Here is a 16,208-nt window from a genome sequence, read left to right on the forward strand (position 1 = left end):
AGGCATCGAATATCGTTCGAAGTGGTGGAGTACTTTATCCCCGACACGAATAATTGTTTCGGTGGTGAGTAACGTTCAGCAGGAGCCCGCTGAAGCGAAATGAGATCGGGATGATGGTTGTGAACGGGGATGGGATGAGGTGCTGGATGGAGCGCACGGAGGCTGCGTAGAACGATCATCGGAATTGTATTCCTCAATTGGAACGCGGTCGTTAATTTGGTTCGGGGACACGGTCTGGCTGGTGCGACCTTTTATAGCGGCTCAGGAATAGTACGTGGCGGACAAAGCCGGGGGATTAACAGGCTGGGGCGACCTAGGTATGACACTAGTATTGTTGATCGCAGTCGAGGACTAGGCAGAGACGTCTCAGGAGCTGAGGTTACGGTGGCGCCCAATGAAACAGCAGGATGAGGGAACACATTAGATGGTAACTTTGAAACTGCATGTTGAATCGACGCTAGAGCCGCCATGTGCTGATACAGCAGTTGAATCCCAACAGATACCGTGGGACTAGCTCGAATGTCTAGGAACGCATACTGTATCCCCGGATATTTGGCGTGGAAAGTCATACCATAATACTCAACGTACTTCAGAAATTTGGAGCGAATCGATTCCAGCTTCTTACAAATAGCGCACAGTGCGCCGTAGATCGGCGAGGAAGTTACCATAATAGATATCAAGATAAATATGAATATATTTAGTCAGAAACCATGGAAAATGTTACAACGTGTAGTAACAACTATGTATATTTAGTGGTCGGGAGAACAAAATAAAATAGAAGGCGCGCACTCGGCAACATTTGGACTCAGTACCTAATCCAGAGTGAACAAGTGCAGGGTTTGGAATATGTTAATTATTATGTCAAGGAGCCGTTCTCAAGAACTAACCAACCGAAAAATGTGAAAAAAAATAATGGTGGTCCCAGGCTCTTGGTATGTAGGCCTCAAGCTACCTAATGTTGGGTAGTTTAGATGCCTACTCAAATAAAGTCAATAATACATAATATATACTACATAATATTTACTAGTTCTGTATTTTTCGGAAATTGACTGCAAACCACCCTTAAGTTTATCCTTGAATCATTAAGTTCTGCAGTAATTTAGACTATAATATTAACTATAATACTACATTGGTAGAAATCACACTATTACTAACAAAGTTATGAAAAACTAAATTTGTCGCTTTTGTGTCGCAGTGCGCATGCTGTCTGCAATGAAACGGCCACCTCGCGAATCCTTTTGGTAATAGCTAGACTGAACTCTGACCGAAGTAGCTATCGGCAAATTTGTCGACAAAGTATGCACCTTTCAACTCTGTAGGTGACAAATAACTGGACTCACGATGAATGCTGGCGGCTGAAGCTATAGTTTACCATAGGAAGAGGCACTCATCACAAATTCATCAACTACCCTCGTTTCAATTGGGAAACGAACGAAGGCCAGTTTCTGACGTATATTGGTTTGGTACCATTCGCTTGCTGCAAGGCAATCTTACAGTCAGTCATCCATTTGCCTGCACAACATATGGTTTTCAAATTTGTCTTTTAAAAGATGAGCTATGCCGTTATCACCAAAAGATAAGGATGGCTCTCAATTGGCCATAAGTCTTTTGGAGTTGTGGTCATAATAGTCCTCGCTGACGAGTCAAGCATATAAAGTAGATCACACTCAGGGGCATTTTCGGGCAACCTGGTTACAGAATTGCCTCGGCTCGCCGGAAAAGTGCCAGCCGTAGTCGACGTGGAAGTAGACGTTATTCCACTTGCAGTCGGTTCCAGGAAGAGTAGAACTCCATTCTTTCTTTCTTTTTTCCATGGTTCGAATTCATAAATCTTATATAAGTTTTTTTCAGCAATTCAACGACAGCAAAATTTACCGAAATTTCATTTCCAGAGTTAATGTTTATGTTTCAAATCAGAAAAATATTTACATTTTTCTAATTTCCGAAGGCGAGTCTTTTTTGTTACTATAAATGGTCCAGATAAAACAGGATCTGGTTCCAAGGTTAGCTTGTTAACTCTTTAAAATTTGGTAATCGAAAGCAGTCATCATTAATAATTTATAAACGGCACTAGATATACACTTTCTTTAATACTGCACGCATCTATTTGCACGACCTATTTCAGTATTTTTCCAGAGGCTTCCGATATTTGCATATAACATCTACTTCACAATAATTGGGCCTAAACCAAAAAAAGGTTTCCTACTTCAAAATTCATAATTTTTCACTATGCAAAGTTTCATCCAAAAATATCACTCAGCCTAATTTTTTTCCGTAGTGTGAGTACACACATTGCAACAAGGACACTAATTACTTCACCACACGGAAGCAAAGATAATTATCAAAATATTCACGATGTGATTGCAAACATTCTATCTTTTCCAAAACTGCAAATCAATCATTTTTTGCAAAATGAAAATTCGAAAAGAAAATTCAACACTTCCATGCTCCTTCTTGTACCCATTCATCTTCATTCTCTCAGGTATCGGATGTTGATTTGGAAGTGATAGAGGCAACAGGACGTAGTCCATCATCAGACTCAGGTCTAGGATTAACTGTTCCAGCGGATATTAGAAATCGGTAGTCATTGAAAATTTTGAAGCTATTCTAACCACATTTTCTAAAATCAATCAAACTTTTTTTTTCGAATATTCATTCAAAATTCCTTTTAAAAATCCATGGCGGCAACGATTTTTCATTGTTTTCTGTCGTCACCAAAATGTAATTGCAATATCCCGTGAACACAACATTCTTCAGACCTGCATGTCCCCTACCTTATCGACCACTTTCCGCTGGACCTATTTTACATCGCCATTATCATCATCACTCATCATTACGCCAATTGGGAGGATCTCAAAGTCGTTTGACACCCACAAAAACGGTTGGAACCAATACGCCGACACGATTCAACCCTTTAAATCAATCAACCAGTTCTGCCCCCGCCGGTAGTAAGACAGAGGAGACGACGGACGCTGGGAACGCTCAAGGTGATACGGGTGGGGGCAGTGCAGATGGTGGTGGGGGTAGTACTGTTAATAATATTGAGAAAAAGGTGATTTTGTTGATTTCTTCCAGTAGACACTTGACACATTTGAATTTGATAGGGTTTCAGTAGTCAATTCAGACTTTTTTAATTTGAAAAAAATGTTAAAAATGCAGTTGCTTGTTTGGCCATATTTCAATGTCGTTGTAAATTGTTATTTAGTTTGTCTGATTTGAATGTGTTACTCTCCTTAAAAATTGTTTGTTTGTTGCGTTTCATTATTCTAAAGAAAATGACATTCGAAATTTTAAATTGTAAATCATTTACGTTGTTAACTGTTGTAATTCGTTATTTAGCAAATAATTCTATTTTCCGTTTCTATCCATCTCTACAAATTTGAGTAAATTTAAATGCCAGTTTAATATTTCGAACATAATCAAACCATATTTCACCAACAACCAGAAAAAATAATTAATTGATTTTATATTATCCTTTATTTTTTTTCAAACTCTTCTTCCTTCAACAACTCACCTATAGGATTATAACTGTGATGAACCAAGATCGAGGAGAGGAAGTGAAACTCAAATACCAAGGACGGAGTATGAACAGGACTCGGTAAGTTTTTCAAAAATTTACAAATTACTATCGATTTGGACAATTAAAATGCACGACCCTAAACGTATCATAAATGATAACCTCGACTTAACATTAAGAACATAAAGGACAACCGGGCGGGAGCTACTGAAAAATCAGTGCTAATTTATTTCCGTTAAAAATGGTGTCGAAAATATTTAGATTTGCAGCCAACTCGTAAAAGCAGTGTTCGAAATCAATAAACGAGGCATCGCATTTGTTTGTTATTATATTTCCATGATATCTAGCAAAGGTATCTTATACAACTCAACTTCTTCATCCTATTTTATGTAGTTTAGTAAAGCTAAAATGAAAAACTTAACAACGAATAATCTATAATTAATATCAACTTAAAACCTATGCAAATCATGCCTTAAAGGTTACAAATTCCACTTGAATTTTAAAGCTTCTCTTGAAGATTTTGCCGTAGTTCCTCCGTTGCATTCTCCAGCTTCATACTTCGATTGTTTGATCCTGTTGCAAAATCTCCATCTGTGGGTGACATGTTGTAGTCTCGTGGAGGTTCATACGGGCGGCGACTGTGTCTCTGTGTTGGCGGACTTCCTCCAACGGACGCAAATTTTGGTCGTGGAATGCGTAGTTGTTTAACATCAATTAGCCAGGTTTCCATTTTTGTTGGGTTAGAAGTTATTAAACGATGCACGAACTGCCTAAAAAGAGAAATTAGACATTTAAATTAAAAGTCATGAATACGAAACAGTCAACTTATAATAAAAACTAATATCACCAAAATTGAGGAAACAACAGTATTTTGTTACCCCCCGTTTATCCACATCTCAATTCTTTGCCTTCATCATCGTGTTCATAGCTATCTGAAGCACAGTAACTAGGAAACTGAAAAAGGCTTCAGGCTAGTTATATTTGTCAATAAATGCATCGAGGTAATAGGGTCCTCCATTCTTCACGAGGAACTTCATTTATAAGCTCCAATCAGCCGAACTGGATGCATTTCACACAACCCCATAGTTTTTGATGGCTCTATAATTTCATTCATCCAACAAAGTGAGTAACAAACTTGATGTCGTCGATGGTTGATCTGGTTCTGCCGATGCCAAAGTTTTGCTCTGATAGGACTTTTAGTGTCTAAACAGTGAGATGTAAGCTATTATATGATATATTACAGCTCTCCCAGTAGTATCTGGAGATTTGCCCATTTTAGGCAAAGGTACCGATGGCTTTCTTTTCGATCATTCAGGAAAAATGCCACCCACCAAGCATTCTTCACAAAACTACACAAATAGGTTGAACCTCTATTCAACAGCCAGTAGCCAACAGCTACACCCTCTGGCCCTTCACTTTTCTCTTTACTGGAGGTTTCGCTACTTCGGAAAGAAATTAGGACATGCGATTCGTGAATATGCGTCAGCTCTGACGTCGCTATTACAACTCTGTAGATAAGCCCTTCAAGACCTATGTGAAGTAGTTCTGTGTAGTGGGCTTTGGAATTCTGCGAGCTTCCTTGTAGGTACCCTACCTTTATAGTGATGGTACGCAAATAGTAAGTTAAATATTTGCTTTCTCCAAGAATGTACTTTCTAATTCAGTCAAACCTCGACGAATTTGTATTCTACTATTGTTTTAACAGAATAGTCTTTCGTGCCTTTGACATGACAGTGTCTCTGCCATCTAATACGGTTGTCAAAGGATCGTTCCCTAACGTGATTTAACAGAAACTTCCTTTTGCATAAGCAGGCGAATTTTTCCGATATGTGGCTTACGCATTGTGGTCAGCAGCATTGACTTTGTCCTCCATTCTCTTGTATACGAGACCGGCTGGCCCAATATTTCCTTGGACTTCACCAAAGTGAGATTTGCACGAACATGACAACTTTAGTCCAAAACGTTTCTCAGCCGATCGTGTGTGTGTACCAGGCTGATAATAGACGAGCCCATAGATTCTACTCAACGGAGAGAGATTAAATTTGCATGCAGATACTTTAAATGTGGCTTCACCGAGGTCCTAGCACTAGTAGGAGATTTTATTTGCTCCGCCATTTTATTTCTCTCCAAACAGCATCTGATTTATTTAGTAGATGGAAAATATGAAATCCTGCACGTGCAGTGACATGACATGACATTGTATCGAGTTGAGCCGGATTTTATCCACAACCTGACGGTCACGGTAAGATTTCATCGTTATGTAGGCTACGGAATCGCCCATCCTCATGTAGGGGACCAAAAACCCTTCGGACGAATTTTCTCTCGAACGCAGCCAAGAGTTCGCAATTTTTCTTCTTGAAAACCCAAGTCTCCGAGGAATACATGAGGACAGGCAAGATCATAGTCTTGTATAGTAAGAGATTTTACCCTATGGTGAGGCGTTTTAAGCAGAAAAGTTTTTGCAAGCTGAAATAGGCTCTGTTCGCTGCCAACAACTGTGCGCGAATTTCATCATCATAGCTATTATCGGTTGAGATTTTCGACCCTAGATAGGAGATATTATCAACGGTTTCAAAGTTGTAGTCTCCTATCTTTATTCTTCCCGTTTGACCAGTGCGGTTTGATGTTGTTAATTGGTTGGTTTTTGGTTCTGACGTTGCCACCATATATTTTGCCTTGCCTTCATTGATGTGCAGCCCAAGATCTGGCGTCGCCTGCTCGATCAGGATAAAAGCAGTCCCCGTCTCGCAGTAGACATTTTGCCAAGAACCGGTTCCCAGGTCATGAGAGCATGTTTCATGGTATTCATTAGCAAGAGTCACGCCATAAGTGTTGCAAGTGGGAGAGAATTTCTTAAAAGTGGGGCAATGGCGAACAGTTAAGGGAGAACTGACATAAAGCAAAACCAAATGAAGTTACGAAAGTTATTTACTATCTAATCTTTTCTAATATTAACCATCTTAACAATAATAATAATCGTTGGCGCAACAATCCATATTATGCAATATCAGCCTTGAAGTGTGCTAGAGCACTTCATCGAAGATCGTAACAGTGCACTACAGTAATACACTGTAGGAGGCATTGTGGTCTGCATTGCGCTCATCCGAGATTATTACCCTGAATTGACTCAGGTACTCATTCATAGCTGAGACTGGTGTCCGTCAAATCACGATACAAATCCCACTGCCACCAGTGAGATTTGAACTGCGCCCTTCCGTACGATAGCCTTCTGCTCTAACCACTCAGCTATCTCGACAGTTAACCACTCTTATGTTCTTATAATCAAGGGAAATAAATTTCAGATTCACAGGCGGAGCAGGCTCGACGTGATCGGTTTCGCCATTGATCTCTATCAAATGCCTGATTTGGATGCAATTATGAGGCTTTCAAATCTCCATCCAGCGTGTCAGGCCATCATTGTTTTTGTCGGCCTTTTGGTCGCTTACCATTGATTTCGATGTTCAGACCAATCTTGGCAAGTGAATTCTCGTTAGCCCGAATTACGTGCCCATACCATCGAATGCGCCCGTCTCGCAATTTTTCCACGATCGGTGCAACTCCATATCGATTGCGGATATCCTCATTTTGAATGTGATCAAAACGTATCACGTCACTAGTCCAATGCAACATCTTCGTCTCCATTACCGCAAGATGGCGTTCATTGTTTTTTATAGTCGGCCAACACTCGAAACCATAGAGAGCAACAGGACGGACGACATTGCGACGTTCGTTGATGAACGCCAACAGAGACACGAAGCGGTTTTGATAAACCCGCCACACTACGAACTTTACTTTTCGGATCGTGGTGGAGCAATTGAATCCAACGCACGAGTTTTGTCGTAGAGCATGCCAGATGAGCTCATGTGGCACACGGTCAAACGCTTTCTTTAGATCCATAAATGCAATGTAAAGAGGGCGGTGCTTGTCACGGTGTTTCTCCATGAGTAACCACGCAGCGTGTATTGCCTTACTTATTCTGCAGTTCTTAACAGATCGGGCTTGATTCACAGTTATTTCAACCATCTCGTCAAGCATGGTATGGGAAAGTAACCGGATCGGACGGTGATTTGAACATTCTGTTAGTCTACCTTTCTTCTTCCATATTGGAATTGTGTACTTTCTTGCTAGTCAGATGGTGTTCTACCTTCCTAAACAACCCAATTAAAGAATTCATTGAGCTACAGTGTTCCCAGCTCTTCGCTTTCCAGAGCTCAGATGCGATGTTGTCAGATCCTGTTGCTTTCCCCGATTTCATTCGTTTTATTGCTTCCTCGACTTCAGTTGCGTTGACAGACGTGGGTACTTGTCGCGGGGACTTAATCCCACGGTCTTCATAAGATACGGATTGATTTTGTGACCACAATCGGTGCCCCGCTGCGACAAGCTACAACGGTACCTGTCTATACCAAATGCATGGCTCAGCATTCATACTGGTGGATGCAAGACCTACGTAAATCTCTACTGGACTAAGGATTCGGGTTCCGTGTTGAAACGCTTAAACTTAATCAACAACCCCCATTAAGCTCCCACTAGGAGGCGAACTCCAACAACCGAGCACATTCAACAGGAATTCTCTTGAAGTATATGAATTCAGGGGCTATCCCGGTTCCCATGGCACCAGTATTTTCCTTCGTTCGTTTCGTGACCTATTGCTACTTCAGATGAATCTCCGTGCAGACTCGGGTCTAAATGTCCTAATTAGGCCTTTGGAGCATTCGCCTCTTACATCCCGGCGACAAACCAATGTGAGTCAGGGTTTCCCAATGCCACCACTATGGAGCTTCTCCTCGGCCATTTGATTTTGGTTCGGTCGGCCGTTCCCAATGTCGGCAATGACAGGCAGTTGAAATCTGCTCGAAATATTCTCGCCATCTATACGCCGCGGCTCAGTTGGTAAGCAAAGTACTGTTCTAGCCATTAACGCAACAGAAGTGTCCGATATCTTGTGCGCGTTCGTTTCGGCTTTTGGCAAGTCGATACAGATCTCTCTCGCCATCCCAATTGTCCAGTTTATCGTAAAGATATTTGCAATGAGCCACTCGGGTGACAGCAATCGCTTTCCTTGCTTCCCGGTTGGCATTCTTATAAATTTGCTAATTAGCAGGTGATTTATCGTAAAGAAATTTGCAGTAGAGGCGTTTTTTTTTTCACGGACCTTCATTTCAACATCATCATTCCAAAGCCAAGTATCTCGATTGATGTCCCACTTACCCGGCTTGGTGACCCCGAGGGTTGCAGAGGCCGCTTTGTGCATCGTGTCTTTCATTTGGTTCCATGATTCTTCCACATCCGTAATGGTCCGCAATCGTGAGAGTGAGATCGTTTCTTCTTTCTTCTCACCAAATCGCCACCATTTAATGTGCCGCGGGCCAGTGCGTTCACGTTGTTTTATCGGTGGCTTAATTCGCAAGACGGCAATCAATGGCCGATGTTGAGGTGCAATGGTCTCATAGGGAACGACTTTGCAATCAGTGGTGGTGGTAAAATGTCGGCGTCTTATGAAAATATAGTCGATTTGCGTTTTACCATTCCCACTATAAAATGTAGGAAGATGAGACAATCATTTGATGAACCATGTATTCATAAGTACAAGGTGATGGGTGTCCACAAAATCGACTATACGCTTACCACTTTCCTCCATGGCATGTGTTATTATGGTCGCCGGCAATGATGATATAGTCATCAGCAGGCACGTAACAAGTCTTTTCATCGAGAAGTTTCAAAAAGGCATCTTTTTCGGCTTTAGGTCAACCTAACTGTGGTGCGTACGCGGAGAAGAAGTGAATATTGCGATCAGTTGATACAATGGTGAGCTTTATCCGCCGATCATCAAATCGTTCGACTTCTTTAATGGCATCACGGAAACCCTTGAAGATGGTAATGTCAACATTGTATTGATTGTGTGGGCTACCAAAACAGAGAAGTTTGTAGCCATTTTTACCGCGTTCGCGTGCTAAGTCGCAGCTTTTGGCACCAGACCATTAGGGGGCCCCATAATTTTTACCCCAGACCTGTTTAATTTTCACCCAGGGCCCCGTTTTTATAATGCAAGGCAGTAAAATGGGACGGGTTGATGTACGTCGCCAGCTACTAATAACTACGTATAACATATAGTGTAGATAGACATAGAACTTGATAGCGGATACGTGAAGATTTGACACTAGCGATAATCTTAGTGAAGTGTTGACATTTTCATTTAGGTCACTAGTCCTACTTCGTATTTCTAACTACTGTTTTCATTTGGATTTCTAAGATTGGTTGCCCAACTGCGGGGATTTTTTCGGGAGAGTTAAGTTACTTTCTAGATTATCATATTAATTACCGCTCCCATTTACTTTGTTGCCACCCATTGGTTCTCGTCACCTGGCTTTTCTGTTCTCTGCAAGGATATTATTATCAAAACTATTTTCTACCGATTTCCTTATGGGGGACATTGCAACCAAAACGCATGTAAGTTTAGAACTCTTTTATCCCTTTTTGAATATTTCGATACTAGACCCATTAATGATATACTAGTCTTAGGTGGGACCATTTCTAGCGAACCCTCGTAGTCGTTTCAAACTGAGAACGAAAACGATTAAAATAGATTTTACTTGAGGCGAATCAGAACCAAAGTTTCACGATAAACCACGACATTGACAAACATACAGTTAGACCAGATTTCTATTCGTGAGAAAAAGTTACAATTTATGCTGCTAGCCATTCTGTGAATAGGAATTTATCGTATTACCACAGCACATATGAATGGAATGGCTATGAGAAATACTTTCCGAAAAATGTAATATCCATTTTCCGGAACTTCGACAAAAGAAAATCTTATGCACCTCATGTCACAACATACAAATGTATGTTGAATAACTATTGGAATGTCAGTCGAGCGAGATGACCTTTATTGTCGACATATTTTTGGAAAAAGTCTGCTTGAGAGCGGTATGCATTCAATTGTGTGAACGATAGGATCCGTAGAAATACGTACTTCCACAAAGAAAAGGATCCTTTCATTTATTTGTAAAATTCTATGCCTTCGTACTCTTATGTCTTCAATATGGATTTAAAATCCTCCTCGATTATTTAGTGTCATGTGGTTTCTGCATGACCGATTCACAAGTCCTGCTTGGAAAGTGAATTTCTTCCACTGATATGAACAGCAATATTTTCAAGGGTATGTTATCTAAGATATTTACGGTCCACAAAATATCCTTTCATCACAGAAAAAATGCTGTCTGCTTGCGGAGATGAACTTGAATCAATTTTATGTGATTTGGAGTTTTTTCGCCGGCCAACACGCAGCCGTCGCGGAACAAAACACCTTTTTGACTGAAGAATACAAGTCCCGGGATCTAAGGTGATAAGGAGGTGCAAACTCCAAATGCAAAACAAAACACCGATAGCTTAGTAATTAAGGCGCTAAGTTGTTGCTACGGAAAACCGTGTGGCATAAATGAAGAGGTCTAAAACGCTTCAAAACCTGAATCCAAATCAAATCGTTGAGCCGTCATTCTTTATTATTACGTGCGAAACAAAAAAAGGGCAAACAGGTGCCAAATAGAAGAAAGGAGTAAGTTCCACTTCGCTGTGAAAGACCTGACTCGAAATAACGATGCGGATTTTTGCTGTTTTGCTGTTCCAGTCCAGCCGGAAAATTAATCATCAAAAAACTATTAATAAAAAACAAAAATTAAAATTAAATTTCCACCACAACGTACTACCCTTAGTGGGCGGGGAACCTCGAACTCATCGGTGAAGAACCGGAGCATAAACTCAGATTTTCCGCTTATTCAATTAGGGACTAATCCAACTGGAACCCAGCTTTTAACGGAGGAGCTGAAGCGGGCCTTTTTCTGAGCAGTCCCAAACTTGGGCCCCGGCAGGTGCCACTTACTGAGACCAAAGTCTTACCCACGAGTAAGCATTGAATCTTCAAGCAGCCCGCCTTCCTGCAAAGCAATGTTTCTGGCCAAACTACCTCGGGGCAAATCCCAATCCCAGGAAGTGCGAAAGTTGAAAGGGTTGTCCGTAGTGTCTGTGGCTAAGGGCAAACCCAGTCGATGATCCCAACTCATCAACTCAAAAGACAACAAAGATGGCCAATAAAAGCTGGGTCTTCATTTGAAGCCAAGGCTATCGAAGCCGATGGATGGTGCTTATCTGACGAAACCAATCCAGTCGGTTATCATTATAAGCAGTGCGAACAGCTTAGGAAGAATTTCCTGCTAACTGTAAGGACTGCATGATCGCAAGATATCAAATTTCGCATTGGGTTGTTAGGAATATACCGCCAAACATTACTATTAAACTTTGCTGACGAAGAAACCAGCAATTCGCGCTAGCAGTACTGCTCCTCCCTCAACGGTGTACGGGAAAGTGTGCAAATAACTCTGAAAAGGACCTTTGAGTTGCCAGTGTTCAACAAGTGCCTTCTCTGGCTTTCAGATAGGGAATGTAATGACGCTGAAAGTTCCAAATATAATAACTTTTATCTAGGACAACATCAGCACATGAGAGAGATAGCTGAGAGGTGGGGAACTTTCCTCACGATCAGTTTTCCTGAATCGAATGCTCACGAAATTCAAAAATAAGGGGAGCTATCAGCTCTACTGCGGGCTTTAGATCGTCTTACTATAAGTGTTGGCTCCTAACGATAATGAAAGGGACGTGTGGCCCAGGGTATCTTGATTTAAATTTTACATAGAGTGCTATATTTCCCAAATAAACTAATAGCATTGTAAGCCGACTACTGTACTAATTAGTGGTCGGATCAGTAGCCATCAGTAGTAGACATTCTTAAACCAGGAAGTTAACGACGGACGGATAATCATAATAAGTGAAATCTTTGGTATTTTATTGACTTTCCTTACAACAAAGGCAAGTTTTCAGTGGAACATTCATTAGAACTATCCAATATACCAAAAGTGAAAGTATGGGGTATTAGTAGGGTGTGATGTTAACGCCCACTTTATCTGTTAGGAAAGTCTAGCATTAACACTATTCGAGACTATTAGAAAATCTGTTAGTGCCGAACTGCAGATCCTGAACTTGGTTAATGACTCCTTCATGCGATTTGACGAGAAGTCAAGGTTTGGTCGAAGAGTTCATACGTGATACTTGTATTGATCGGTGATACGCACTCAGGTTGCAGATGCAATGATTTCGTAATAGGCACCTCCAACCGCTCCGGTGGCGGACAAACTAGAAAGATTGAATAGACTAGTGAATCCACCCAAAAGCTATTAATACATTGCTAGGTAGTGATCTCACTGTTACCAAAATGCTTGTTAGAGAAGCGAATCCGCGAGGACAACACTTGATGAATGCCAAGAAATGGGAAAGCGACATCCGAAGAGGTGGATTCTTGGTCATCGAAGGTGACTTCAACTCTGCCGCGTTCAGAGTGATTTGTGACGTAACAAGACAGCATGGGATCAATCTACTACGTAGAAACATTATATCACAGAACAATATCAGAAACACTACAGAATGTAAAATTTAGGACTGGGATATGTAAGACCTGGGGACATTCACCATAGTAGATTTACTGGATATACTCATCCCTAATAAAGCTTATTCTGATGTCTGAAAAGAGAGTCAAGTAGAATCTTTCTGAAGATAAACATGAACAAATCCAAGACTCTCAGTTGTCGGCTGAATGGGAACCATATTTGAAGGGTGGTAGCCGAGGATGAGAAGCAAGCTGATACCACAAATCCATAGGGCCCAGTTGCTTAAGTATTATTGTATTCCAAATCAACCCCATTCCTCTTCATTTGGAGGTGAAAAAGAAAGCAGCTAACGATTCCATTTGCACGTAGAAGGTCTTCTAATCAGACGGCCATGCGTTCATCTCGAAACTCATGAGCAAACATCAGGTGGCTGCAATGAATGCTGGCTATATGGTTTTAAACTTGATAATATTCACTCAGGGGTACGTATTGGGCTTGAATGTTCTCGGAATACTCGGATTATGGAACTGGCCCGACCAGTCGGAAAAATCGTACCATTTTATTCGCAGCACCAAAATGTTTGCGACAAAAAAGCGGAGTCACAGCATTTGATTCTATTTCGATAGTCGGGCAGTGTTATTAGCACTTTAGCCATGTGGCGGAACGAGCAACTTGCATGTCAGACGCATGCATGGCGGCCATGATATCGAAAGTCAATTTTTGACAGCAAAAATTGTTTTTCGGTGTCTGTTAGAGTGCAAGCAGAGAAACGAGGAGAAGAAGGACTCCTCTCAATTTAATTAAATAATTTAAGTAAGTTTATAAAAGTAGAGAACAAGAAAGAAATGTTTTATCAGAGTCATATTGTGAAGTTGTATCCGTTTGCTGAGTTATTGAGTAAAACACTTTTTATGTGGGTGCCAGAGCAATCGAATATAGCTGTTAATGAGCAGGTTGACAGACTGACCAGCTAAATGTCTAGTTCCATATTGGTGGAGTCAAAACGCAAAAGCATTTAACAAAAAAACATCCTGTGTCACGTCTCTTCCGAAGGGTGAAATTGCAACAGTTCATACAACCGAAGAGTTGAAGTGCTGCCAGTGAAAAACTTTTTCAAATAACCCAGGGCATTTGGAGTGGCATTTTAAATGGCGTTTAACAAGTGGGTGAAAACCCTGGTATAACAAGACACTGCTCCTTAAACCTAGACATGAAAATCTGGGGTGGTGATTCGAGTACCGGATTTGCGTAGGGAGGACGCGGTCCCTCATTTTAAATGCAGTTGCTCGGCTTTTTTAGAACTCAGACGAAGATCGGCAATGCTTTCTTCAAAGGAGAATCTTTGCACTCTTCACCTCTCTACAAATCCGCAATGGACGGAAGGCTTTTGAATACGCTATTTTAGGAAAGAGTACAATGGACCTAACAAAAGGGCTAAGTTCTTTGGGCTGCAATCTTATCACTAAATTAAAATAACTAACTAAGCAGGAATATAAACAAAAGCCTTCCTTCATTAAAGTGGAAAGCCCAAAATTTAGTTCTTTTAGTTCTTTTATGTCATATTATAATATTATTAAAACAAATTAGTAGAAGACTATCCTTTACACAAGGTAGTGTGTATTGAGAGAACTCTTATAATTGCAACAGCTATGAGGTTACATAAAATGTCTTTTCGAAAAAATACTTACCGTTTAGGTGAGCTACGCATAAATGCTACCATTCAAATCAACGAAATGAAATAGCTCCCCTAAATTGAAAGTCGTAATAATAAACTTTTATAATTTAATGGAAATCGATATGATGATTAGAATGTTCGCCATTTACTTCGATTTCCCCCACTTTAAAGTTTACTTTCCCTACACGTACTCGCGAAGAAAAATAGCTAAAACGTGCCACTCACTGCATTTAAAGATTAGTGTATCGAACCGTCTCGTATCCTTCGCAAAAGGACAACGTCCCTTCGATAGTTTCTCACACGCTTACCCATCATTTCAGAAACTGTGCATATAATAAATTCGCCTTAATTTCGAGGTCGGTACTATTCGACAGTGAAATATATGCCCTAGAGCCAGCAAGGAACCGTCCTTCGAAAAAATCTCAACTCACAAGCGGACAAGTATACCATCTATAAAAAAGTCACCTTGAGCTTCAATTAAACATCCAGCAGGTCTAGACAATAAATCCCCCGAAAAAGGAGCACATGAACGTGGAAAAATATGTTGGGGAGAACACTAGCGGCATAAGTCTTGGTTGTCTTCTTCATGTGAAATTTCGCATGCAATAAATTCACGTAGCGTGTCACGCCACACCATGAGATCCCACCTTTGCCACCAAGTCATGTTCGGTGTTGTTGAAGTGTACCTGGAGTTCATGAAGGTGGCCTGAACACTATACGGTTGTAGATACAGCTTATGTGTAGCATCTAAGTTAGGTTTCCGTATGGGCTCTAAATGGGAAAAGTACGAAGTCTTCATACGCAAGATAATAAGAAGCAATCTAGAATGGGGTCATTTGTTCTCTTAGAATAAGTCAATTGTAGAGGACAGATAGGATACAATTGGGATTTTTGTTTGCATGTGGATAGTTAATCCTTCGCAAAAAAATCGATTATAATCTCAAGGCCCTCATAGAATTTAGCAACCGCAACCGTTTAGAATGGATTAGGGGGGCGTGCAAAAGAGCTCGGATCAGTGATAGCCTCATGCATATTTATCAAAATAATTGACTTCTTCGCTTAAACATCCTTTACAATGAAGTGTAGGAATTATGTCATTGAGTGGTTGCGTATATATATTTGAGTAGTTTTGCCATCACTTATGAGTACTCCAAAAACCTGAATATACCACAAAACATCGTCTTCCTCTACCCTACGTGAACAGTGACGAAGTGTGCTTTTTGTCTATATCCCATTATACACGGTAAACCTCCATATCTATATACACACAAACATAAATAAGATGAAATATATCATAGATAACCATTTATATTGCATGTGATTCTAAACGATGAGAAAATTCAGGCGTTGACCATCATTCAAGAGACCACCTTGGGCGAAAGGTGACTCTGTTAAAGCCGACGTAAACTTCGCCACGCTGGGAAACCATTTCTTTCAGCGAATCGCTGGGCTCTTAGGATGAAAGAGATTCTTGACAAAAGTGCTTTCGGTTGAAGATATTCCCTATGGATGGACATAGGTGTACGATACGGTGTTGTTGTCATCAAGAGTCTTCTCAACATTAAAATTATAACCA

The 16,208-nt window shown here is 40.7% G+C and overlaps 1 protein-coding gene and 1 long non-coding RNA gene across 10 annotated transcripts in view; one reads left to right on the forward strand and one right to left on the reverse strand.

Annotated features, from left to right (window-relative positions):
- Positions 1-16,208, forward strand: part of LOC119647532 (whirlin) — a 406,732-nt gene that overhangs the window by 202,757 nt on the left and 187,767 nt on the right. For 6 of the 9 annotated variants that reach the window (XM_038048514.1, XM_038048513.1, XM_038048518.1 and 3 more), the window contains exons 11-13: positions 2,483-2,580; positions 2,758-3,052; positions 3,521-3,598. In XM_038048514.1, coding sequence (XP_037904442.1) covers positions 2,483-2,580; positions 2,758-3,052; positions 3,521-3,598 — 471 coding nt within the window. The remainder of the gene's footprint in view (positions 1-2,482; positions 2,581-2,757; positions 3,053-3,520; positions 3,599-16,208) is intronic. The other 3 variants (XM_038048519.1, XM_038048521.1, XM_038048520.1) reach the window with 1 other exon arrangement.
- LOC119647533 overlaps positions 4,247-16,208 on the reverse strand; it is an 81,775-nt gene continuing 69,813 nt past the window's right edge. The window contains exon 4 of the long non-coding RNA XR_005248895.1: positions 4,247-4,287. This is a non-coding gene — a long non-coding RNA (uncharacterized LOC119647533). The remainder of the gene's footprint in view (positions 4,288-16,208) is intronic.

Source organism: Hermetia illucens, chromosome 2, assembly GCF_905115235.1.
Source record: "Hermetia illucens chromosome 2, iHerIll2.2.curated.20191125, whole genome shotgun sequence".
NCBI lineage: Eukaryota > Metazoa > Arthropoda > Insecta > Diptera > Stratiomyidae > Hermetia > Hermetia illucens.